The 24,122-nt window shown below is 46.2% G+C and overlaps 2 protein-coding genes across 2 annotated transcripts; one reads left to right on the top strand and one right to left on the bottom strand.

Moving 5' to 3' along the window:
• The first annotated feature begins 152 nt into the window (after positions 1-152).
• Positions 153-11,711, top strand: LOC144174680 (methylmalonic aciduria type A protein, mitochondrial-like). Its single transcript, XM_077703480.1, has 5 exons — positions 153-584; positions 650-772; positions 1,648-1,818; positions 5,670-5,905; positions 11,389-11,711. The coding sequence occupies exons 1-5, from the start codon at positions 278-280 to the stop codon at positions 11,674-11,676; spliced, it is 1,125 nt and encodes a 374-aa protein (XP_077559606.1). The 5' UTR covers positions 153-277; the 3' UTR covers positions 11,677-11,711.
• On the bottom strand, positions 11,658-12,858 carry LOC144174681 (tRNA-specific adenosine deaminase 2). Its single transcript, XM_077703481.1, has one exon. It carries the CDS (start codon positions 12,827-12,829, stop codon positions 12,284-12,286), a length of 546 nt encoding a protein of 181 aa, XP_077559607.1. The 5' UTR covers positions 12,830-12,858; the 3' UTR covers positions 11,658-12,283.
• Between the last annotated feature and the right edge of the window lie 11,264 nt (positions 12,859-24,122).

Here is a 24,122-nt window from a genome sequence, read left to right as displayed (position 1 = left end):
AAAAAAAACTTGAAAAATTGTGGTAAACGCATTTATAGACTCATATTTAAGCAATAGTTCATTTAAAATACTATTTTAACTGAAAAGTAACGTTTTGTTCTAGAAAAAAATATTTTTGTGAAATAAAGTTTATGTGGTGTTTCCGGCGAATCGATAGAGACATCACCAACATCACGGGAGCAGCGGCGGCGGCTGCTGCTGCTGGCAGTTTCTAGTTGTAGCTATGTCGCTGTTTTAGATGTTTCGTATGCCCTACATCATTTGACAGCTAAGGAAAATGCTCCTAAGTAAGGTGTCCTCGACTTTCTTGCGCTCTGCGCCAAGATCGCTACGTCTGACTCAGTTTCGCAGAGACCAGGGAAGTCAGGTCTCTGCTGCAACGGAGGCTGCAGTGGTTCCTGACCGTGCTCGCAAACTCTTCGAGGGACTTGTGGCTGGTGATCGCGCGGCACTGGCGCAGTCCATCACCCTTGTGGAATCTACGGCCATGAAGCACCACGAAGAGGCGCAAGACTTGTTACAGATGGTTCTTCAAGAGAACAAGCGGCGTAGGCAAGGTCACCAGCTGCCTTCCTTCCGCATAGGTATGAAAGGCAGCGGTTTGGTGCGTTTGGCTTTTTTTCTAAGAGACGTACTCTGTTCACTAAAGGCCTCACAGGGCCACCTGGCACCGGCAAGTCGACATTCATTGAAACCTTCGGCAAATTCCTCACCGCTTCCGGCAACAAAGTTGCCGTACTCACGGTGGATCCATCGTCAGCGATGACAGGAGGTGAGGGAAGCCATTTCATGTTCTCCCAATCAAAGCGGGGCTCCGCGTAGAACATGCAGTAAAGAAAAAAAAACTAAATTTTTATGGGTTGAGGAGGTTTCAGTAGTTGATAATGACAACTAGAAGTACTAGCCGAAGTAGCGCTGCTTGTTCTGCATCTTACTACTTCTGTGCGCATGACATTCACATTAAGTCTACTCTGATTTCTGTGGCCCGTGTTGGTAGTGGTTCCCAGCAGTACGTGGTGATTCTTTATAGTAACAAGCTGCCGTCAAAGTTGAAATCTGCTTTCAGACCTTGCTGGCTGCGAACCAAACACTGCTTATAATCTGTGGCCACAGTTCGGGTCGCAAAATTGCTGAGGAATTGTACGGAGGGAATTAAAGGAAGTACGAACAATGGAGTGCACAGAATTCGACACAAAGGCGCCTCAGAATAAATTACAGGCATCACTTCTTGATCAAGCACTTCCCCTTGCTAAGAGTAGGCCACACTCTCAAAAGCTCAGTAAAAAAATGCACATGCATGCAGTTTATTGACTTTGCAGCCAGATGAAACAACGTACGTCGAAGGTTGTGTGCTACGTTGTGTGTACTTCCTTTAATCTCCCCTGTACGTATTCAGACGGGAAGCAGCCTGCACTTAGATAGACACAAAAAGCGCCGTGTCCTGTATTTTGTCTTTTTGTGTTCACCTAAGTTCAAGCTGCTTCCCATCCGAGCGCTTGCGTTTGCCTTCTTTCTGTCGTCCTTGTTAAATCGCGCTCTAAGTTTCACCAATAATGCACCAACTTGCCCAACAGTCTGTTCTACTGAATATGTACCAACTCGCACAGGTCAGAGCCATTCTGGTGTGCGTCCTTATTTTGTCGTCAGGATCTCTACTGGGAGACAAGACCCGCATGACAGAGCTGACAAGGGAGCCAAATGCCTACATCCGGCCATCACCCAGTAGAGGGCACCATGGTGGAGTTACGCGCACTACGTGCGATGCCATCCAACTCTGCGAATGTGCCAGCTATGATGTGGTACTCGTGGAAACTGTCGGTGAGTGTCGACTGAAGCGTGTTGAAAGCATTGCAGATAGACCTAGAAAAAAAGCACTTTTAGCGGGCGACAGCTAGGTTAAGCTTCACTTGTGATTCTCTGGCTTCTGTAACAGCTGTGCAGTTGTTACGGAAGCCAGATTCCAAAAATGCAGCTGCATTTTTTGGGATCTTTTTTTAGTCAATACTCTCCATCCCACAAACATTTGTTTGCACCACAGTAAAGCTCCCAGGAGTACCTTGAAGTATGGGAGTTAACAGCGTGTAAGTTGGTTCAAGGATTAATTTGGCGTAAAATTTAGGTCGTAGCGTAAATGGTGCTTCAAACTGCTGCGCCATACACATTTGGTATAACACGGCTACACATCATTGTTATGGAAACCTTGATTAATATGAAATTTTTGCAAAGGGAATGGAACGTCATCTACGAAAACTGAATATTTCTGTCCCACTATTCTCTAGCATAAAAAGTGCCTCACCGGTCTATAAAAACTTTGATGTATTTAACGCAGGAACAATGTCTTTGCTGCGATAGGTTAAATATACTTGGTTAACTAGAACTCGTATATAACTCGAAATTTTGGTTTACGTGAATGTTTTTCAAATATTGCACAAAGCTATAGATGCCATGTATGTTCCAAAAGGTTTTTGGCGTTGTGGGTTAATCAAACTCTTTACGGAGAAAATTCCGGGAGATGTCTTCTTCCAGAACTGAGTGACAGTCTGTGAGATGCTTGGAAAGACAATAATTGTTGCCTGAGGATAGAAACTGAACAAAGGGAAAGCAAACAGCTGGTGCTAGCCCAAGTACCAATTAATCCTTGCTCCCACATTCTTCTTCACCTCCTCCCCTTCATCTGCGGCCACAGGGCATTCTGGTAGAGTAAAAGTTAGGATAGAAGTGTCTTGTTGCTGAATGTCAGGTATGTGGCACCAGACATGCTCCCCGACAAATTTTTGCTGCTCTACAGTAAAAAGTTTTGTTAAGGGTGCCTGATGCCGGTATTTCGATTATGGTTTTGAAAGCACTGAGGACAAAGACCCACAAGACACCCTGTTGCTAGCTAAGCTAGTAATAATAATAATCTTTATTTGGGAAAAAGTTGGGCTAGTAATAAACTAATCTTTATTTGGGAAAAAGTTGGCTCTAGATGGCACGCAAGGCTAGACAGAAGGGCTGAGGCCCATACGCTCATGCATTTGCTATCCTGCCACCCAGAACACGAGCAAATGTTCACATGCACGCTCACCGCACACATGCACACACACACGTGTGTTCGTGTGCACGCACAAACACGCGCACACAGAAGGCACAGGGGTATACTGGGTAGTGGGGTCCACAGGCAGCACTAATGGGTGCAATGGCACGAGATGGTGCGTGGTAGGAGTGCGGACTCAGTCCGGTCTTGGAGTAGTGGAATCCAGATGGTTAGGGGGACAGAAAGGAAGCTCTCGATGCCAGATATAATCATTGAGTGTCAATGACAGATTGTGCGGGCATGCTGGAGCTCTGCTTGTCCTGTCTGCTTGCTCAGCCGGACCGAGGATGAAAGGCAGATGCCACCAAGGGAGCCATTGAACACCCTGCGCAATAAAAGGACTTGAGAGACGTTACTCCAGCGTTGCAGGGTGTGCCACTCGAGGGCTTTGAGGCCACCCTCGTGGGCAGGTGGGGGCTTGCGGCACCCGAGGACGCGTGCATGGAGGATGCGTGTTGCATGGTGCCGAGCGCCCGTGAGTTTGGTGTGTAGACCACATGGAGGCGCAATATGTGGGCCGCGGCAGCACAAGAGCAGTGTACAGGGCCTTAAAAACCTTGGGACCGCCCGGATGAAAGATGCGGTACACAAATCCCAAAATGTGGCAGTCCTTAGACACTGCTGCTGATGTGTAGAGAAAAGTCTAGAGAGAAACTGATTGTTACACCCAGGATGGGGAGGGTCAGGGCAGTCTTTATGGGGACGTCTCCAAGGAAGTGAACTGTGCATGCAGCAGTTTTGCTGTGGCAGATGCACAAGGCAGTGCTCTTTTTGGTGCTGATGCGGAGCATTTCGGTGCAGGCCCAATTGTGCACTACCAGGAGATGTTGTTGCAAGCTGGCAGAGGTTGCTGGGGATGAGATTAGGACCAAAATCGCAGTGTCACCAGCATACTGTACCAGCAAGCTGTCGGCATGAACTGACACGTCATTAATGTAGATAAGGAAGAGTGTGAGTTTCAGCACAGCACCGTAAGGAACTCCCAAGGGCACTGGAAAATCATGGGATGCACTTCCGTGGAAGAGAACATGGGAGGAGCAGCCTGTAAGGAAGTGACTTGGCCACAGGTGGAGGGGGCCTCGAATACCTGAATGGGAAAATCATCATCAGCCTGTCTGCACCCACTGCAGGGCAAAGGCCTCTCCCACGGATCTCAAATTATCCTGGTCCTGTGCTAACTGCGACCAATTTATCCTCGCAAACTTCTTGATCTCATCTGCCCACCTAACTTCCTGCCGCCCCCTGCTACACTTGCCTTCTCTAGAAATCCACTCTGTTACCCTTTATGGCCAACAGTTACCTTGCCTTTGCATTACATGCCCTGCCCACACTCGTTTCGTCTTCTTAATTTCTGCTAATATGTCCTTAACACGCATTTATTCTCTGATCCTCTCTGCTCTCTTCTTGTCCCTTAATGTTGCACCTATCATCTTCCATTCCATTGTTTGCTGAGTCGTCCTCAATTTAAGTTGAACCATTTTAGGAGGATAGTGTGGTATAACGTGTTGAAAGATTGGTGGCAGTAGTAGTGGGGAAACAGAGACTAAAGCGCTTGCAGTGGGAAAGCAGCATCAGCAAACATGAGTGTGGTTGAACTTGTTCTGGCTGCCTCTCCGACACCTTGACAAATACTATTGCAGCATCTCACAGAAACAGGTTGATAGCTACAAAGTGTGGTACGGTAGCTGAACACCACTCTATGTACAGTGAAACCTCGTTACAAGGAGCTTTCAAAGGACCCAAGAAACGTCTCTCTTGTATGCGATGTTGCTATAATGGCGAACATATGAAAACCAACCAAACCGTTTTTATTCAAATTTCTCTTTTAATTACGTTTTACTGTATTCTGTTCATACCAGACCACTTTTACACTACTTCTGCACAGAAACGTTGAGACTGTGCTACATTTCTGTTGAAAAAAAAAAAAAGCCATGAAAAACTGTTGGATCAATAAACAATGTGCTTTGTATCGAGTGGTTGTGTGTTATAGGTGGTCTCCACATTAGGATGCAGCAAAAGTGGGGAGAAAATTTGTTCTGTACTTTTGTCAAGGTGTAAAGGTAAAAAGAAAATGATCTGAGGAGGTACGTATGCATGTGTAACTTTCGTAAGCGCCACCTGATGTTAACAGGTCAAGAAAGAAAACTTCAGAGGCACAGTGTTTTTTGATTACTGCAGCTTACAAGACTACAATATTTCCTGTGCCAGTAGCACGTTGGGCTGATCCACAGCGCTCCAAGCAAAGCTGTGTTTCACTGCAGTGCCATAAAGTGGAGCAAACCAAGAGGAAGGTTTGCTGTCTTGTCAACAAGATCCGGGTCAAGGCTCGGCAACAAGACAAGCACAGCTGTGTTGCCAGAAGCAGCCATTCCAAGTGGTTGCCTCGCTCTGACTGAAAGAGAAAACTGACTGTCAGATGCGTTCTCGAGCACAGGTGCCTCCTACACTTGACTCTGTTGCCTACACGTAACAGCTAGAGGCGGCTGCTTTCAACCCAGAAACAAGCCCTAGGAACAGCAGAGTGCACGGTACACTCTCTTTTCCTGGGTAGTGCAGCTTTGGGAATTTGTGGTGCGGTTTGCACTACGCCCAGGTGTTGGACAGAGCGAGTACATGGTGGCCGACATGGTGGACCTGTTCCTGCTGCTGATTCCGCCCGGCGGTGGGGATGAGCTGCAGGGCGTCAAGCGGGGCATTGTGGAGATGGCCGACCTCGTCGTCGTCACCAAGGCAGACGGCGACCACGTTGCCGAGTGCCGCCGCATGGCCTCCGAGTACATCAGCGCCCTCAAGTACATGAAGCCTCGAAGCCACCTCTGGAGGCCCAAGGTGCACTCCATTTCAGATAGATTACCCCTTCTGAAACCCCCCACCATCGCAGCATTAATTCCAAGCAGTGCAAATATGCTTCAGTCGAATCAACTTCTTTTAACACGAAAGTGTTTTATTCCGGGATTCACGAAGATTTCGCTTACGTCATATCCGTCACGGAAGTGACTCCAGTACAACGAAGCAAGCGGCCTGTAAAGGGTGCACCCCTGCACATAGGGTCTTGTTGCAGGGAAGCAACCTTTAGTACTAAAGAGTACATTATACGTAGGGTTGTTCGTTTTCGGGTTTTATGTTTTAACACGAAAGTGTTTTATGCCGCTATACCCCAAGATTTCACCGACGTCATATCCATCACAGAAATGACGCCAGTACACCTTTGCCGAAGCGACCTGCCAGCAGGACGTCGCTCACCAAGCACACCCACAAGACGGCCGCCGACCAGCAAATCATGCTCAGCTGCAGATTTCGCTGCACATTTCACTTTCGTCTTTTACCGATTCTTATGACAGAGGAGTCAACCACAGTTTTCTTTTTATACATTTTGGCTCGACGGAGATTTTTTTGGCGAGACAGCTGTACAAATTTCTCAACGTCACTTAAACGATCACTGGCCAATTTTTCTCAGAGTATTAATTTGGGCAGCAAGTGGTGGGGTTCATCTTGGCCAAAGTTCGTCAGTACGAAAGCTGTGCAGTGGCCCCGGACTTACCCCCTCTCGTTATGGTGATGATAATGTACTTATGTTTTGGCTCGCCGTATCTTGACAGCAGGCTAAGCTAGCAGACGAAGCACCATTGCACATTAATGCTTTTGATAATTGCAAGAAGGTGACAGGGTGGGGCAAAAAGGCACAGGGGCACCAAATTCCAAGATTGAGTTTCTCAAATGATATGTATTGAAGAAATCTAGGGCTGAATTCTGAGTTGTGTCCATTTTCAGTACGTCCATTTCAGCAATGACATAGTTGCACTGGCAAGGCCTTCCAGCCAATGATATCGACAAAAACCAACTCCCTGCCTTGCTTGTTCTGTGTCACACCCAATCCGTCATTAGGGCTCATTTCCATTGGACACTTTGAAACAGGCATAAATGTACAGAACTGAGAATTCTGCCCTTGATGTCAGCCACTTACCAATTCCAGGCTAGGTTGTACCAGTCAGTTTAAAAATAGTTTTGTAGAATGGGCTAATGAAGAGAAAGTAAGCCCATTTTTTCAAGCTTCTGAAGTGTAACATATATGCAAGATGACGCGAAAGATGATGCGAGTAACAAAGAAATGTTCTTTATTTGGTCTAATTGGGTTAAGTTGTTGTGGACTGGTTATTTTTTTCTTAAGTGCATTCAGTTAGACACTGCGTCGCCGCACAAAGAAAGTGGCCTCAGTGGGTGACATGGTCATTTTAGTAGCGGTGAGACAAACCGAGTTTATATGGACCTTTTTCCAGTAGCGATCTGCGGATGCGCGGGCTGCCGGTCCACCATTCTTGGCAGTAGCCTCGGACGAAATAAACAAAAGGGCGCCCCCTCAGTTTACTGCTTGGGGAACGGCTATGCTTCCTAGGGCTGCACGTTTTTATTTCCACTTTTCGGACAGTTCGCTGTCAGTTCGTAGTTGCACACAAAAAGGCTTCCAAAGGAAAGGGGAAAAAATATTTGAGGGCAACCACGCTGCCAGCACCTGGCTACCAGAGCGCGACGCCAGGCCACATCGATGTGGAGCCGTAACATGGCTCCAGCCTACTGCAGGGCTTACTTGTTTCAATAAAGTCAGTCCAGTCCAAGGGAAGCAACGAAAATGAAAAAAAAGCGAAGCAAAAGGGGCGCTTTGACCACTGCAGATTAGTCACGCGAGCGTGTGCCTGCTACCGTGACATTCATGTGAAAGGCACAGGTGACACGTGGACGAGAATGTTCCGTGCACGAGTTCCCCGAAAGCCAAACATTTTTGTAAGTGTGCCTTACTGCCAGTGTAGGTTTGCCGTGGCGGCCGCTGGGAGGGCCGGTACTGGAAAAAGGTCCATTGTTGGTCTTGCTGCTGCAGAAATGGTGCGGATTGTTTGAAACAATGAATGTTATGCTGGCACCTGCAGTCCAGTTTCACTGTCTTTTTGTTATTGTTACTTCCTGTGTTCTCTTATTAAGGGGACAGACTGGTCTTGGAGCTATTTTTTTTTTATTTACCAACCAATTTAAATGAAAGTGCACTGCATTATAGAGTTTTTTGTGCTTATTTCAAATCTGCCATTAGATTCTTTTAAGTTGATTATATTTTGAGTTAATTAATTAATGATTAATTGCCATTATTTTGGGTCACAGTTACAAAATAACCACTGCATACAGAATGGCAATTACCATGTGGCTAGGCAGACAAATGACTAAAGAATACAACGTAGGAAGAACTTTTTTGATTCAGCTATTTTTGGATTTTGGTCGTTTTACAACACAGTGACCTTCGCTCCTCCCGCGCTCTGCCAGAAATGGCTCGCAGGTGGTGCCAATTGAACACAATAATAATTTTCCAAAGCCTCCATTTCAAAAATTTGTTTCCAACATTGTATTCTCCACACATTTACGTATCAGAAGCAAAAAGAATTACAGTTGTACCTGCTCTGGATGCCGAGATATCTGAGGACGAAATGCTAGCTTTGCATTGCAAGAAAAGTGCCATTTCACCATCGAATTCTGCGCTGAGCTGTAGAGTGCACTTTAAAATGCTATTATAATATAATAACAACAGAATATGGTGCCTTTTAATGAGGAAATTTACAGACTGATCAAAAAATGGCCGTGGAGGCTGAAAATGCCATTTTTCAGAAAACGCTTTTTTTGACCGTTTTTCGGCCCCAAAGACCCAACTGCGCCCTTAAAGGGGCCCTAAATAGGCTTCCGAAGGTCGCCATTTCAATCGCGCAATCGCTAGAGTACCCCTTCACGACAACATGTACCAAATATTACACCTCTGCGTAAAGCAGGGGCCGCACAAACACGTAAAAAAAATTTCACTTCCTCCCCTGGCTCACCGACCATACCTTGCCGCCACACTTGCGCGCTCTGACGCAGTTCTTTCCGGCTCTGACGCGCCTCTATGACGCACGAGACACTGCCCAGTGCGGCGCCGCGAACGCGAACCACAGCGACAGCGCTCACCGTGCAACCGGAATCTGGTGGGCGGAGCATGCGCGTGGAGTGCTAAAAAAAAAGCGCGCGCAGGGCTTGGCGCAGCCAATGACTGCACGTACATCAAGGAGGGTGATGGATTGCCCTGTTTCTCTCGGTGGTCTTGCGCCGGGTCGATGACGTCGCGGCTTCCACAGTGCTTCGGAGGAGCTACTAGAGGAGGAGAGCCCCAGGCCTTATGGGTGGCCCCTTTTAATGAGCGATAACTCGGCTAATACTTAACGCATTTAAACAATTTTTGCGGGATGACGTTCCTTGGATAGTACTCCAGTGACTGCGCACGCAAAATCGTAACATTTGGCAGCCTATTTAGGGCCCCTTTAATGAGTGAGAAGTTCAGTTAAGAGTGCTACTAGAACTGCAATATTTTTGGTTGAACCACAATCCGATGTGGGGAATACACAGCCCATAAAGGGGACAATATTGTCCTCGTGCCTTTTTGCAAGCACAAACCAATACTTCAGACTGTTATCGCAAGTGAAAGCAAAGACTGCACACGGTGTTCCATGAGAGTTTGCCTTTGCTTGCAATTTCACAGCCTGCCATCGAGCTATATTTATTGAATGATTGGGTTCATCCTTTTGCTTGTGCTGAAGGGCACGCTGTTTCTCACATTTCCTGTTAATTCAGTCCTGACCTAGCTTACCTGTTTCAATGCAATCTGCCTCCTATGAATTGAAGAAAGCAGGAGTGTGGCCTCAAAATGGTAGAAAAGGTGACAACTTGTACCGTAGAAGGCTTGCACAGTCAGCATATAATTGTGAGGTTGGGCAAGTGGAACATATTCCAAAACAACAAGAAAAAGCCATTTGTGCTGAAAAGCCGTGAGACATTGGCTGTTCTCCCTGGTACATATCCCCAGTAAAGAAATGGGGTCAAAGCTCCGTACAGAAAAATTGTCATATAGTCCGTAGCATTCATAGCTGGATCACCTCTATCGCGCTTCCACATTTTCACGACGAGGCAGGAAAATGTGTAGTAAATATTTTTTATGCACGGCACGTTAAGCACTAGCCACAGCTGCTAGTATGTCACTCGTCGTGGGCACAGAGAAAGAATATATAGGAGGCGAAATGGCCCATTGCTGCAAGCGCGGGCGCGCGACCAGATAATGTCGCAATGAAAACCGGGGCGCACTGCAAAGCTTCGTAGCTGCGACGGCGGAGGAGAGGGTAATGGCACCTTTGGACGAAGTGATAGCGGCCGCAACTCATTCCGTGAGCTTAACCTCTGACGAACACTTGTGACATTATCTGGCTGCGCTAGGAAGCCTCGTTTCCCCTCCTATCTTATTCTTGCTTCGTGGTCGCGAGTCACGTAGCCTGGGCTGATCATGCGGGCAGTGGCAGCACACAGCAGTTTCTACCTTCTTTTCGTTCAGTCGCAGTGACTGGGCATTAACTGGATCTATGCAGTTCAGACCAGCCGAACGCAGCTGTTGGCACCACTCATGCCGACAGCGCCTTTCCATGTCTTGTTTTTGTTGCTTGTGGCCACTCGCACCAGTGCAGGGCAGTCTTTCTCTTTTTCTTTAATGCTAGTTCGTTTATTTTTGCAGAAACTGATCTGCCATAAGCTTTTTTTGTTCATGTAACTGCGCTCTGCCGAAGGCTGCCCGTGTGCTAAGAACTGTTGAACCGTACCAGCGAGAGCAGTTTACAAAGGTCATGCCTACATATACGTCGTCTTCAGTCTTGCTATTATGAAAAGCACGTAAGTGGCAGTATGCTGAAGAAAGACAAGGACGCCGACCACTCGTTAGTTGAGTTTAAAGGAAACTAACGTTTCGGCAATGACCAAGGCTTCTGTGTTAATTTCCTTTAAACTCAACTAACTAGTGGTCGGCGTCCTTGTCTTCATCAAAATGCATTCCGACCAGACGGGCTTCCGTCACATCCTTGACTATAAGTGGCAGTAACGTTTTTGGGCACCAGGAAAAAGTGCAGCAGCACGAAAAGGTGCATCGGAAAGTTTGGCCCAAACCTGAAAGACCCCAGAATGCTATTGTAAACAAACGTGAGAGGGTATCACAATCAGGTTGCAACTGTAGCTTTTTTTTTCACAATCAATCTTGAGCATTCATACGAGTGGCTGTCATTTCAGTACATCAGTGCCCCCACCACTTTTTTCAGGTGCTAGCTATTCATGTTCTTAACATCAGTGCCCTGTTGGATGGATGTGTTTTGCCCACATCTTTAACAAATGCACTGCATTTTAACTGGAGAAACCAGAAGTGCATATACTGAGTAGTTTGGCTACCAAAATGCAAAGCTGCATTGATTTCACCTACTGCTCCGCTGCAGGTGATGCAGGTGTCAGCCAAAGCCAAAGTGGGCATCTCTGAACTGTGGGATACAGTGAATGAGTACAGGCAAGCCCTCGAGCCCTGCGGGGAGCTGGACAGTCGCCGACGACAGCAGCGCGTGCGTTGGTTGTGGACGTATGTGGGTTCAGACCTGGAGCGCCGACTGCGCACTCACCCTGATATTGCCGCGTGCACTGCCGAGCTCGAGAGTGCCGTCATCGAAGAAAGCATCACACCGGGGCACGCCTGTGATAGGCTGATGGAGCGTTTTTTTACTAGAAACTGAAATTCTCAGCTTGTGAATAAATCAATTAAAATGTACACGTTTTTAACACAGAATGTCTCTTCTCATTAAAGAGGCAGCGAAAGTCATCTACAACATGACGTGCCCTGCCCTGGTCACATTGCATTAAATCGGTAAATGGAGTACAGCACCCGGAGCCCTCACTCAGATTAATAAGGGACTAGTACAATGGTTGGTGATGGCAGCAATGCAGAAATACCACACATGCCCCTGGCTGCTGCCATTAACCTCCTGTTATTGCAATTATGAGGTAAGGTGGGAAACATGCACAGCGCATATTGGAGGGCGTGCAACCTCCTCCGTGCTGTGGTGACAACACTACTAATTCGTCGAACCTGCAGTCCACCGTAGGCAGCTGTAAAGGCGCGCATCAATTCCTTTTGTCACGGCTTTTACCTCGAACGAGCCGGCATTTGGCTATCCACCCACTCTGCTTATTGCAGTAGGCGGTACACATGCGGATGCAAGGCCAACAGCTTCAAGGTGAGTTTTCCACGACCTACATCACGCCACGTTCAAAATGTTTGCGGCATTATTCGAATAATTATGCAACGTACGATTTTCACGAAAGCCATGCGACGACGAGATGTCAGCTGCCAATAACGCCAACATTCTCCACCGTTCTATTCGCCTTGGGCTTCGGGCATGGGGCGTTCGGGTTTTCTTCGGTGTAAAAGGCTTTTAGCAGTTTGACAGCCTCGTCAGCCCGTACTCCGGAGACAACTTCGGGGCCGAAATCGTCGCCATTGAAAACGTTCAGCACAGACCCCAAGCCACCGAAGCGCTCGTTTGCGCAGCCAAATACAACCTTCCGGACGCGGAGTTCCCTGAGAGCAGACGCGCACATGATGCACGGCTCCACCGTGACGTAAACGGAGATTGCGTGGAAGACATGCTTGAAATCCAGTCCGCGCTCGTTGCACCAAGCGAGCACTTGGTCGACGCAACCCATCTCGGCGTGACGGCAGGCGTTCTTGAACATATTGACGCGATTTCTGTCTCGAGCAATTCCTTCTCCGTCGTAAACCATCACACAGCCCACGGGAACTTCACCTGAAGCCAATGCTTCCCTGGCAAGGCTGAAGCATTCATCGACTACGGCGTGGTCAATGCAGTCGTCTGCACGGGACGCCATGTTGAGACAGAATCACAGAATTGCCAACTTGGATCGACTGCTGCGGTTACGGTCGCAATCTTATCTAGTGACGTTACTTTAGGGAATTCATCCTAACAGTACTTTAATTTCATGCATATTTCAAATGATTTTCTTTAAGGCGTTCAGAAATAATATTGCAATTATTAAAAAATTGTAGCCGAAGCCGCGCGGTCTTAGCAGCCAATAAAAAATCCACTATCGAATCCAGTATCTCGCGCCACAACATGACCTGCCCTTCAGGGGAGGAATTAACCGACCGTTTCGGCGGGTGAGGATGAGCGCTAGGCGGATGTGACGTCACGTTTGTTCCCAGCGCCCCCGCGCGGTATGTTTACATTTTCCGAGTGCTGCCTACACGGCGTGCGCGCCGTAGAGATTCAAGTAGCCGCGTTGGACTTCTGCTGTCAACGCGAGTGTGAATGGTTGTCGCCCTGTCAATCGTCGTTCAACAGCTCCAGCGTCTTCTGGCTCTACGGCTGTGCAATCAGCCGTGGGCGTTCAACTGTCCACCATCGGCCGACTCAGGTGAGCGCTCCTTTTTGGCGGGTTTGCAATCAGTTCGTATATCTCCTACTGAAAAGCTCAATTGCTTTCTGCTCGCTTTTACGAAATTCTTAACGGCGCGTTCTCACCGTCTTGCGTCATTGTCACTGTTTATGCTGCTCTGTTCGCCTCTGTCGGCGATCGCGAGCTGTTGACGGTTTGTTGCACGCCGCAGAAACTCGCTCGCATGCAAACCCGTCTCGCCCATGGCGTTTCTTTGTCTCTTCTTTAATGTGGCGTCATTAAAATCACTTGTTAGCCTCGAGGCTTTTTCTAGACAACGTGCCTTGTGCTAACCGTGTTGTAACGAAAATGAACTTGCAGTACGATCTATTGGTGAAGTTGGGAGCGTGACAGGACGCTGTTGGGAAGGTTTTCGTGTGTGCGTGTGGTTCGTGAGGGCGTTGTAACACACTGCTTTAGCCTGTTGCACTCGTTACTGCATCCAGCACTTTTGCTTGCCAGGAGTGCCTGCCAAGGGATGCTGACTTCGTTATGTGTTTTCATCTTTAATAGTGAGGCCAGTCGGCGTTCAATAACCAATGTAATTCAGCGGGAACGACCCGGATAACGCAGGGCGGGCAAGAGCACTGCTTGTGTGGTCTTCTCTGTCGTTTGACCTTTTTTTACTCATCCTAGACTGTTTATTTACTGCTGCCTGAACGGTGTTTCATTCCTCATGTTCCATTTCTTTCTCTTACAGCATCTCTTGACTGCAGTCACGGTACCCCTAGCCTGCCTGCAGCACTCATCCTGCCATTCCAGTGGGAACTAATGTTCGCAGGCCACTTTTCACAACCTAACGGGTTCCCGCACTTGCCTGGCTTGTAATTGATGGTATACTTTAGATCCACCATTGCGTTCTCACTCTGCGTACATTTCAAGTGAGGGTTTACAGTAACACGGTAGTTTGGTTCATTCAAATCAAACTCAGTTATTTAGGCCAATGTCAATACCACCCTGGTCTACGTATCCATTCCAGCCTGACATTTTCAAGCACAAGTTTTTCAGAAAGTAGTGAAACAATGAAGAGGTAGGGATAGCTTATGCACTGCTTATTTACTAACTTTATTTTTTTACTGTTGAAAATGTATGGACGATGCTATATGTACCACCTAGTGAAGTCCCACCAGAAATTGTTATATGCACTATCGATATCGCGCAATCTATGAGGCAGGCTGGCGTGACCTTCGTGCAAACGGCATCGTACGTGGTTTCCGTCACGACAAAGTTTGCACTGTAGTCTTGGATGTGTAATGGGTTATGGCTGACCACAGGGCTGTTTACGGCGCCTTTCACATTCCAGTGGAGGCAGGCACAGAAATTACGTGGTCGGCCAGGACACAATACATGGTGTTGGTCAACACCGTATATATACCGTGCCTTGGCTGCCCACGTCATTTTTTTTTTTACTTTTGAGTTTTGTGTAAGCAAGTATGTATCTAGTGCCCCTATGCTGTCTATCCTTGGGTTTTGTAAACCCTCTAAATAATATCACACGGTAGCTTTATTCATCTTCATGAGATTTCTGAGGTGCCAGATTGCTCAGATCTCTCATAGTCTCCTGTGGCTGCAGGGATGTACAATGTCTGGGGTTCGATTCCTGGCTGCCGAGGCTGCATTGAATTTACAAAGCCAAAAAAAATTACCTTTTGTACGCGATGTCTTGGTTTACGCTGAAGATCCTCGAGTGAGAGGTCTACTACGCTGCCCTGTGCCTCATAGTGCGAAGTGCCTTCAGTTTTACTCGATTATGCAGCAGTCAATTAATGCCTGCTCATGCAAACTCTTGAGTGCAAACGGGAGAAGGTGCACCTACCTTGCCTTGAGCTGCTAGACCAAGTTGGCTTTTTCACACGACGTCTAAGCTGTGCGAGAAAGCCATACAAGGCTAAGAATGTAAAATACGCCTTTTATGTGAAGTAGCTCATCCATAGCATTTAAAAAAAAAGCTTAAAGGAGCCATGAAGACAAAACACAAGTTTGTGTTATTCGAAAGATTTCGTGTTTATAGGGCCCCCAGCGCTTGTCCGCATGCAAACGGTGCTTTATTCACTGAGAAATTAGTTAATGCAAGTTAAAATTTTGATTTTCCCACTAAATGCGTTTTCGTGGTCTGCAATGACATCACAGGGCCTTGTTTACCGTTAGTGAACCTAGATGACACCACCACACCGCGGCAAGCCATTTTCTGCCCTTGGTTTGTTTGTGAACGTATTTGTACCTGGCTTGTTTTGTTCATGGAGACAATCGTTTCGTGAAACATGGTGCTCCCTCGACAAATACGGTCATGCAAGACATCATCACTTGCGTCAATCGGCCAATGTCGTCTGAAACAATCCCAAAGCCCCGCAGTCCTGTGCAGCTAGACCAAGCATAGTGCAACAGCAGTACGCATCGGTACTTCTATGTTTACGTGTGCTTTCGTAACCTCCACTGTTTGTCCCACCATTCTTAGTGCTTTAAAAAGAATGTGCCCTCAATTTAAGCGCAAATAGCTCGTTCTGCAAGCTTATAAGCTCTGCCTAATTTGCGTTTGCCTTTGCCGCTCTCCGCCAATCGCAGGGCTGTCTGGTATGACATCATAGGTTCTGTTGCGAAAAATGAGCTAGTGGGTCACATGGCCATTCCCTTTTTTCCTAATTATGTAGCTTATTTGAGCAAAGTTTACAGTAAAAGTGGTGTCAGTATGATTTTAACGAGACAATCTTTTGAATGAACCAAACTTGTGTTTTCTCTTCATGGCTCCTTTAAGGCACATTATTTTGCAATGCGATCATTAAACGTTTTACACCCTCCTACCGCCCTGCTTTTATTGTTAATAAACGCGCTTTGTATTGTAGACACAGGAAAATGAAGCAGGAAGACTTATAGATATTTTTTTCAGCTACACAGTGTCCCAGGCTATGCACCTGATGTAATGCTGTTTCTTCATCACGGTTTGCATTGTGCTTTGAAACAGTTTGTTACCAAGATCCAAAGACTCAGTTGGAGATTTCATGTCATGAATGATACAAAAAGATCATCTGTGGAAGCAATGCCCATCTTATTCTTGTCATTTTGTAGTTTATGAGAGCTGCTGCATCCAAGCATTGTATGGTATATTTATGAACTAGAAAATACATGGAAAAGGCAGTCTCTAAGCTAGAGGAAAACTGTCGAGTAGCATCTGCATTTAGTTTAAATAGTGGCGTGTTGCCCAACTGCTGGGTAACCGCTACTAATTTTATGCCATGTGAACTCTTAGGCGGTTACATGTTGATAAAAAAATTACGTGCTATCTTCAGTCATTCACTGCAACTCGTTTGTGCTCATGGGGAGCATTCGGAGTGTGACGCTTAGCATGACAAAAATTAGAACACGCCTAATCAGTTGGACTCAAGCTATACCTGATCATGATGCGTCTACTTCTGAATGCTTAAATACCTGGTTATATATGAAAAACGGCCAACTTAACAAGCTGAAGGAAAGGAAGCAGCCCCACCCCTTCACCGTAAAATAAAAAGAATGTTTGCTGGTAGTTAAAAATAGGTCTGCATCCAAAAGGTCCAAGGGACAAGGGAGGCTGTTGTTTCTTATGCATTCAAGAATACATCAATACTGTTATTGTTTTACAATATAAAGTGAATTTTTTTTACACTACTTCCTCAGCTTCAGTTGGTGGTGTCCTTTCTGGGTGACCTATGAGACCAAAGGTACAATGTAATTAACAGCATGGCAATACTGGTTGTAAACGTGATACAGAAAGAGCACAAAAATATCCATGGCAAAACTCAGGACTTCTGTTGTGTTGTTTTTAACTATAATTATTAGTTAATTTTGTTTCGTCCTATGGCACGATTCAATTCTCGAAACCAGCTTTCCTGCGAAACTTATTGAGCACATTTTTCATACCAGGCAATATTATGTGCAATGGCTGCACAACACTTTCTGCCTGAATATAAATGTGGCCAAAAAATGTCTTTGTTATTTTGAAGCAGGCAGTTTTCATTGCCAGTCAGACAAAATGGGGCCAGATGCCATCTGTGCAGAACCGCATGTGACCGCACCATGGGAAGTTTTGTCCAGTTTTTTGCAAATCACTTGTTAGCCCTACGGGAACCACAGCACGTCTAGTGACCGCCATAATCTTTTTCTCAGCCATATAAATTGACGTGAACCTTTCTCGTCCTTATTTAAAACAGATTTCCTTTTTTATTGTTTGAACCCTTTTTACAGTAAGCGCTATTTTTTTTTTGTAGAGAAAAGAAACTGCCACCTAAAGAAAACCACCTCTGTTTCGAAAATGATATGCTCAAGATTAGTATCATACTACACAATGAGAACATATAAATGTTAAAATGTAAAAAATTAGCCATATACACAAATAACTTATGAAGTGTGCCTCTGGGCAAATTGGTTTTCAATACATAAACAAAGGAGTGCTTCAAAAAGAAAGAATGGTCTGTTTCATCACAACCTAAAATGATGTTTTGGCTCTGAGGAAGATTAAGTAGACTATTTATATGGTACTAGGAAATGTCTAAGCAGCATTCCTGACTCGCCCAGTCTTTCTCCTAGCATTACTGACAGTTTCTCTCTTGTTGATCGAAGGAAGTAGTGAAATGCACTGAAAGCATCAAATCTGCATTCGCACCGTTCAGTTGCATGGTCTGGTTCATTAACAAGGAACCACACGACGTACAGACATGCTCGCACGTCAGCTCAGACTTGTGTATCGAGAAAGTCTGGGCGAGCTAGAGAAGCTGTTGAGGAAATATAAGCTTGCCAGTCGACACAGGTGTAGTACTTAAACATCAGTAAAGCAAGCATTATGGGCCAACCCAACGATGCCAGAAATAGCTACATTCATACTGGGCAAGTGTTCGAACCACTGTGGTGAGTTAACGCCGCGATCATAAAGTTGCCCCGCCAGCTTGACAGCCCTGGCGCGAATTTTGTGTGTCAGTCCAGCCCACAATTGAAGACTTCCACGTTATTATTGTGATTTGTGGCAGCCAGATTGGTGGGATCAGCCCATGGATGATCGGTCAGAAGCAGTGACAAGCAGCCATGTTGACCCTCCGAATGCTTGAAAGTACGTGAACACATATAAAAAAGTGTTTCTGCCTGCACCTAGATAATGCTATATTGGTGTTGGGTATAGCAAAATCTGGTGGGACTGTGGAACTTCACTACGTAGTACATATAGCATCGTCCAAAATTTATAATAGGTTACATCAATACTTTTTCACACTTATAGGTTTTGATCATGGAGTATCCACAAGCTCGAATCCACACATTGAAAACTGGGAACTTTTTACTGCAAAGCAGTACATGTCTAACCCCCCCAGTTTTCATTCCGGTGTCATCGATTTACTCGGCGCTGCTCCGGGGTTCCTCCTCACCACCGCTCACCCCTCTTTCACAACTATTTTCCCCTCGCCTCTGCCGATGCCCCTTTGGCAAGTTACACAGTCGGCAGCTAACAGCGGTGGTGCGGTTATCAGATGATTGCGAAAAATAAACAGAAGCAGGGACTGGCGTAAAAATGCACTCATGATTACTACACTCCCTAATATGAAATATGTGCGCAGCGCGAGCTGCAGTCTTTTCGGTCATGGCGCATTTCTGCTGAGTCTCAGGGAGTGTTCGTGTTATCAGTAAACATACGGCGGCATGGGTTACTCTGCTGCTACCTCGTAGTGCGCCGCCGCCGCCGGCCAGCATGTTGCAAATCATTTTCGAACCTCCCGCGCAATAGTAACATGGTTCGGATTAGCCCCGCACAATTGAGCAGCGAGCATGTTGCTGCATATGGTGTTTGAACCACCCGCACAAACGTCACGTGGTTTGGATTAGCGGAGAATGGAACAGCGTCTGGGGAAAGTGTCAGGGGGAGGGCACTCCTTGGTGGCGGTGCATAAGACGTGCGAGGGAAAGGCAGTGAAAGAGGTTACGCCATAGCCGCACGTGTCGTACTCCCCTTCAGCCTTCGCCAGACACTCCTCTCCGTTTTCTTCCTTTCGTCCCTGCTGTGTTCGCTCACTAGGATACGTGGACAAAAACAGACGCCGCTCTTGCGAAGCCCAGGTAGCGGTTACCAAAGGGCAGCCCCCTAAAACGGCCGAAACTCACCGTCACTGTTGACGCTCAAACTCACTTCGCCAAATAGCTGCGAATCCCTGCCGGTAGAAGAGAAACTTCCCCAGTGGGAATGCCGGCTTGAGCCCATATTTCTTTTTGAGCTTGGAAGGCCTTCCGAGCGACATTTTCGCCGGTGTCTTTCACGCCTAAGTATGCACCATCATCGGTGGCCGGTTTATGCGTGCACAGTTTGCGGGTAAAAAAGGGGGGTGTGCACGCACAGCTAGGCTTCTTGCCGCTGCTACTGAAATGCCGGTGGCGCTGGTGCGAGATTTAGATGACAAAATTACATGGCTCAATGCAGTTAGTTGGCTGTCCTCCTTAATCAAGCGGTTCGGGTGGGGGTTGATGTGTTACACATACATCTTACACACACAGGAAGATCCATACGAGCGGGAAGGAAAACGTACAGCCACATCTTTGTCCTGGAGAATATAGCTCAAGGGCTTTAAGGCTTTAAATCGTTATGTGACGGATGCATGCCGTTTGTTTGGAGGACAAAGAGCAAGAATTGAAGCGTTGGCCTGATCACAAGCGCCAATGGTCACAAAAACAACAAAGCTGCTGGCGGCGCCGTTACCGCACCAAGTTCACCTCTTCGAGTAGCGACAAATCCCTTCCGGATGAACAACAGCTTGCCCGCTTGGAACGCCAGCGTGAGCCAATATCACTTCAGAGGGCTATCAGGGGATATTTTCGACGGTGTCTGTCACTTTTAAGCACGTGCACATGTCTGGCTGCCGGTTTACGCGTGCGCAGGTTTGTAGTGAAGAATAGTGGGAGGGAGGAGGGGGGGCGGGCACGCGCAGCCATGGGTTTCTTGCCCGCCCTGATGGATGGAATGTCCGTTGTGCTGGTGTGAGGTTTAAACGCGGACGTTAAACGGCCCAATGGGAACTGTCCGGAGCCCTTAGTGGTACAGCGGATTGGGTTTGTATGTTAAGCTATGTTCAGACTACCGACGCAAAAGCCGCATCGTGATCTATGGACGAAAAAAATGGCATGTCACGCAGTTCGTTTGGCTGAGACGTGAAATGACGTCATTCTTTAAAGTTATTACGACAGTTGTGGCAACAGTCTGAACCCGGCGTTACACAAAGAGTAAGATGGTTACGACGCGGGAGGGACACAGGCAGGACCATGTTTATCTGCAAGAACAACGCTTGGATCCTTCAGAGGTTCATTCAGCTAATTGGCTAGGAAGGATGCTCCATCGCAAATTACGACAAACGTGTTTTGTTTCGTGCACTCCGTGGACTGCATCCAGCTTTGCAGGTCATCCTTCACACAGTGGAAGGGAACTCATTTTTTAATTGAAATTCAGTGCAGATGAGGTTGACAGAAAACAAAAGGACTATGCTGCACTTCAAAATAACACAGAATAAAGCTTCTTCCCACCACAACGAAGCATGTAAAGTTGAGCAGCTTTATGCGGCAAAAATGGTTTAATATACCAAGTAATTCGGAGTACGAGGAACTGCCTACAAGAAACATGGTAAACCTTTCGCCAGTTCGTACCTTTCGTGTCTTTCGTTACGTGTGTACTCTTCATGCAAGTACCAAGAATTTTATCACGGTAGTTGATAGGCACACTTAGCTGCCAATTGTTGCAGGGGTCCAAGCTGAACGGAGATGCATGCCTTCTGTGAACGAAAAGTTCGACATCCTTCTGAAGTGCAGCCGTACAGTAACAAAGGAAAACTGCACACCTTTGTGGGAAACTTGGAAGTAAGGAAATAAGAAAAATTTGTCCTTCGGAATTGTTGTCAAACATTTTCATCGCAGAAGCTTGCTCCGTCTTGGGTGTTACCCCGTTTGTCCTTGATGAGTTTTGTAGTAGAAACTGTACATTTTTGTCTAGTGGGTTTCACAAAGCGATCAGGGTGATAAGCAAAAGCACATCAAGCACCTCAATAAGAAACGCTTCCCGTGGTCGTAATGGAACCAGCGTCCCTTGCATTATGAAACCATTATCTGTCAGACTGCGCCATTCTGACACGGTCGAAGCAGTTTAGATTTCGGACTTTGACTCAAGTTGCAATTGTGAAAGCTTCGAGTTAAGGAGGCACATCGGTCTTTGATCAAAAACATTATTTTTACAGGTATGACAATAAATTTTGGGGGACATGTAGTTTTTCATTCTGAATATAGCTATCAAATTTGTTTCTGTGTAATGCGATTATATTCAAATTTATTTGGATTTTTATGTTTGATTTTACGACAGCCTTTATAAAAAAAACTGCTGGAGGGACGCTGCTGAACAAAGTACCAGTGAACTGTGCACAAGTCAAGGAGTGCAATAATACTAACATTATCATTCTGTAGCAGGGGTTACAACCATTTGAAGTTTGGGCCTAGAAGGTGGGAACCAGAAAAACTGGTGTTGCTGTCCAGGCCCAAACTCCAAACAGCTGTTACTTCTGCTACAGACCATATATTATGATAATGTTAGTCTTATGGCAGTCAGTCCTTGATTTGTGCACAGTTCACTGGTACATTGTTCAGCTGCATCCCTCCAGCAGTTTTTTTACACGCTCTCTCTTTACCTTCTCCTTTTTTTACTGCTTTTCATCTTTTTTCCCATGGTTCCCCTTCGCCACGTGTAGGAAAGCAAACTAGGCCACAGCCTGGTTGACATTCCTGCCTTTCCTTTACTTTTATTCCTTCCTTCCTTCCTTACAAAGGCTGTCAAAAAATCAAACATAAAAATCCAAATAAGTTCGAATATAGTTGTTTTACACAGAAAGAAATTTCATATCTACAGTTTCAATGAAAAATTACACCTATCCCTCGATTTTTATCGTCCTAACTTTAAAACCCATGTTTTTTTGGTTTAAGTGTGCCCCCTTAAAAAAAATAATTTGATTTTTGGTAGACAGCTCGGTAAAAGACCTCCTAAAAGCAAAGATTGAGGTGTGTTTCCACCATACTACTAGGGTGCTGGTGGCAACTGCCCGGGATGAACCTCTTTTAAACTTTATTTCAGGAAATGAGTGAAGGTCACTCCCCTTTTACGGTGGGGCGCTACATGAATGGTTCATTTTTAGCCACTAGATCCAAATGTCATGTCTTCATCTTCTCTTTAAGGGGTTTTGGCACCTCCCCTTAAGGGTGATTGACCTTGACTTGTGACAGCCACGCAGCACTTTTTCCATTTGTAACATCCTGCCGATTTGCAGTCCCACTTCCAGTTTGGTTCCTCCTACTGTGCACTGTGGAGTACAGACTACTGGGTGGTAGTAGTGTCGCCAGCAAGCAGCCCTCTAGCTCCCACGTTGCTGTTCATCTATTCCATCCAGCCACACGCCTGGTTGACAGGAAAGTACAGTGGCTACTAAGACTCCCAACCCTTAATTTCGTCCATTTGCCTTATTCTCCCTCCCTGTTCGGCTGTGTGGGAAGGTTCAGACGCAACTGCTGTGCTCCTCTACTGCTCCCTTTCCTGTCCAGACAGTGCCTCTCCAGATTTCCTTCTCTGCAATAGGCATGTGCAAATCTGTGGCTGTTGTCAGTTTCATCATTGCTCCTTGCTCTCAGTTACTTGTTCTTTCATGTGTTCATTAATTGACATAATTACAAGTAAAAAAACATGCACCCCTTTGTCTTACGACAACAATGGTTAACTCGGTTTTCTCGTGAGGGATTCCTTGCTTTATTGTCATCTGAGCTTAAACATTGACTCGTTGAGCTATCACTTTGACTTGCACGCAGTTTGGACTTTTGTTCGCAGTGGCTTTAAAACTTCACCGCTTGATTTTGCATGACGAAAGCTTCGCATTCAACTGCCGTCGTCGTTAGATTGCGATGTACACTATTTTTGTCTAATTTCAGGACCCTCACACCGCAGAAACGAATCAGGACCCTCACGAATCAGGACCCTCACACCGCGAGGGTCCTGATTCGTTTCTGACTACAGGAAGCGTTTTATTTTCTGCACTTCACCCACGATCACTATCATTGTCAGAGAAAGTTGGCTTTTCTGCAATGCCTTTTTGGCATGGCATATTCCACTGGTGAGACAAAAAGTTTTGCTTTAAAATCAGGGGTCTTCCAGGACTTTTGGTCCAGTGAGTAGCAATCTGCACCTATTTAGAGCCATACAATACTGAGCAAGCACCCTTTGGTCCTTCCTGTCTTGTGCTAGCAGTCTCGTCATCTAATACATAAAGGTGCTCTCAACTTTTGTCCACACTTTTCACTTATCCCACAAACTGACCCAAACTCTTTTGTTGATTTCCAGTTGTGCACGTCACATTTGCATTCAGGGTCACCTTGGGGCAAATAAGTGCCTGTTTGTATTTTTATCAAGTGGTATTAGCCACAAAGCATGCTTTGCACTCTTGCGTGAGCAGCGTTATGGGGCCTTGTTGCATGTCCAGCAAGTGATGTGATGCCATGTCAATAAACATTCTTCAGTGTTTGTGACGACTTTGGTGTTTTCTTGGCTTCACTTTCACATAGTAAGAGTTCCTATCCATCAAGAAGCATACACTTACAAATGCTAGGTATTCTTTTTTTTTTCTTGGAGGTGACTTTTACAGTTTCCTTGGCAACACAGCATAACATCAAAACAAACAAAACCAACTAAAATGGCAAATTTGGC

Source organism: Haemaphysalis longicornis, unplaced genomic scaffold (genome assembly GCF_048455015.1).
Source record: "Haemaphysalis longicornis isolate Haplotype H1 unplaced genomic scaffold, Haemaphysalis longicornis Haplotype H1 scaffold_3, whole genome shotgun sequence".
NCBI classification, from domain to species: Eukaryota; Metazoa; Arthropoda; class Arachnida; order Ixodida; family Ixodidae; genus Haemaphysalis; species Haemaphysalis longicornis.
This window is presented reverse-complemented; position numbering and strand designations above follow the sequence as displayed.

Excerpts from the sequence above, each read along its gene's own strand:
- LOC144174681 (XM_077703481.1), bottom strand. The coding sequence starts at position 12,829 with ATGGCGTCCCGTGCAGACGACTGCATTGACCACGCCGTAGTCGATGAA.
- LOC144174680 (XM_077703480.1), top strand. The coding sequence starts at position 278 with ATGCTCCTAAGTAAGGTGTCCTCGACTTTCTTGCGCTCTGCGCCAAGA. Across the intron at positions 773-1,647 it reads ATCGTCAGCGATGACAGGAG|GATCTCTACTGGGAGACAAG; the intron begins GTGAGGGAAGCC and ends TTTTGTCGTCAG. Across the intron at positions 1,819-5,669 it reads GGTACTCGTGGAAACTGTCG|GTGTTGGACAGAGCGAGTAC; the intron begins GTGAGTGTCGAC and ends CACTACGCCCAG.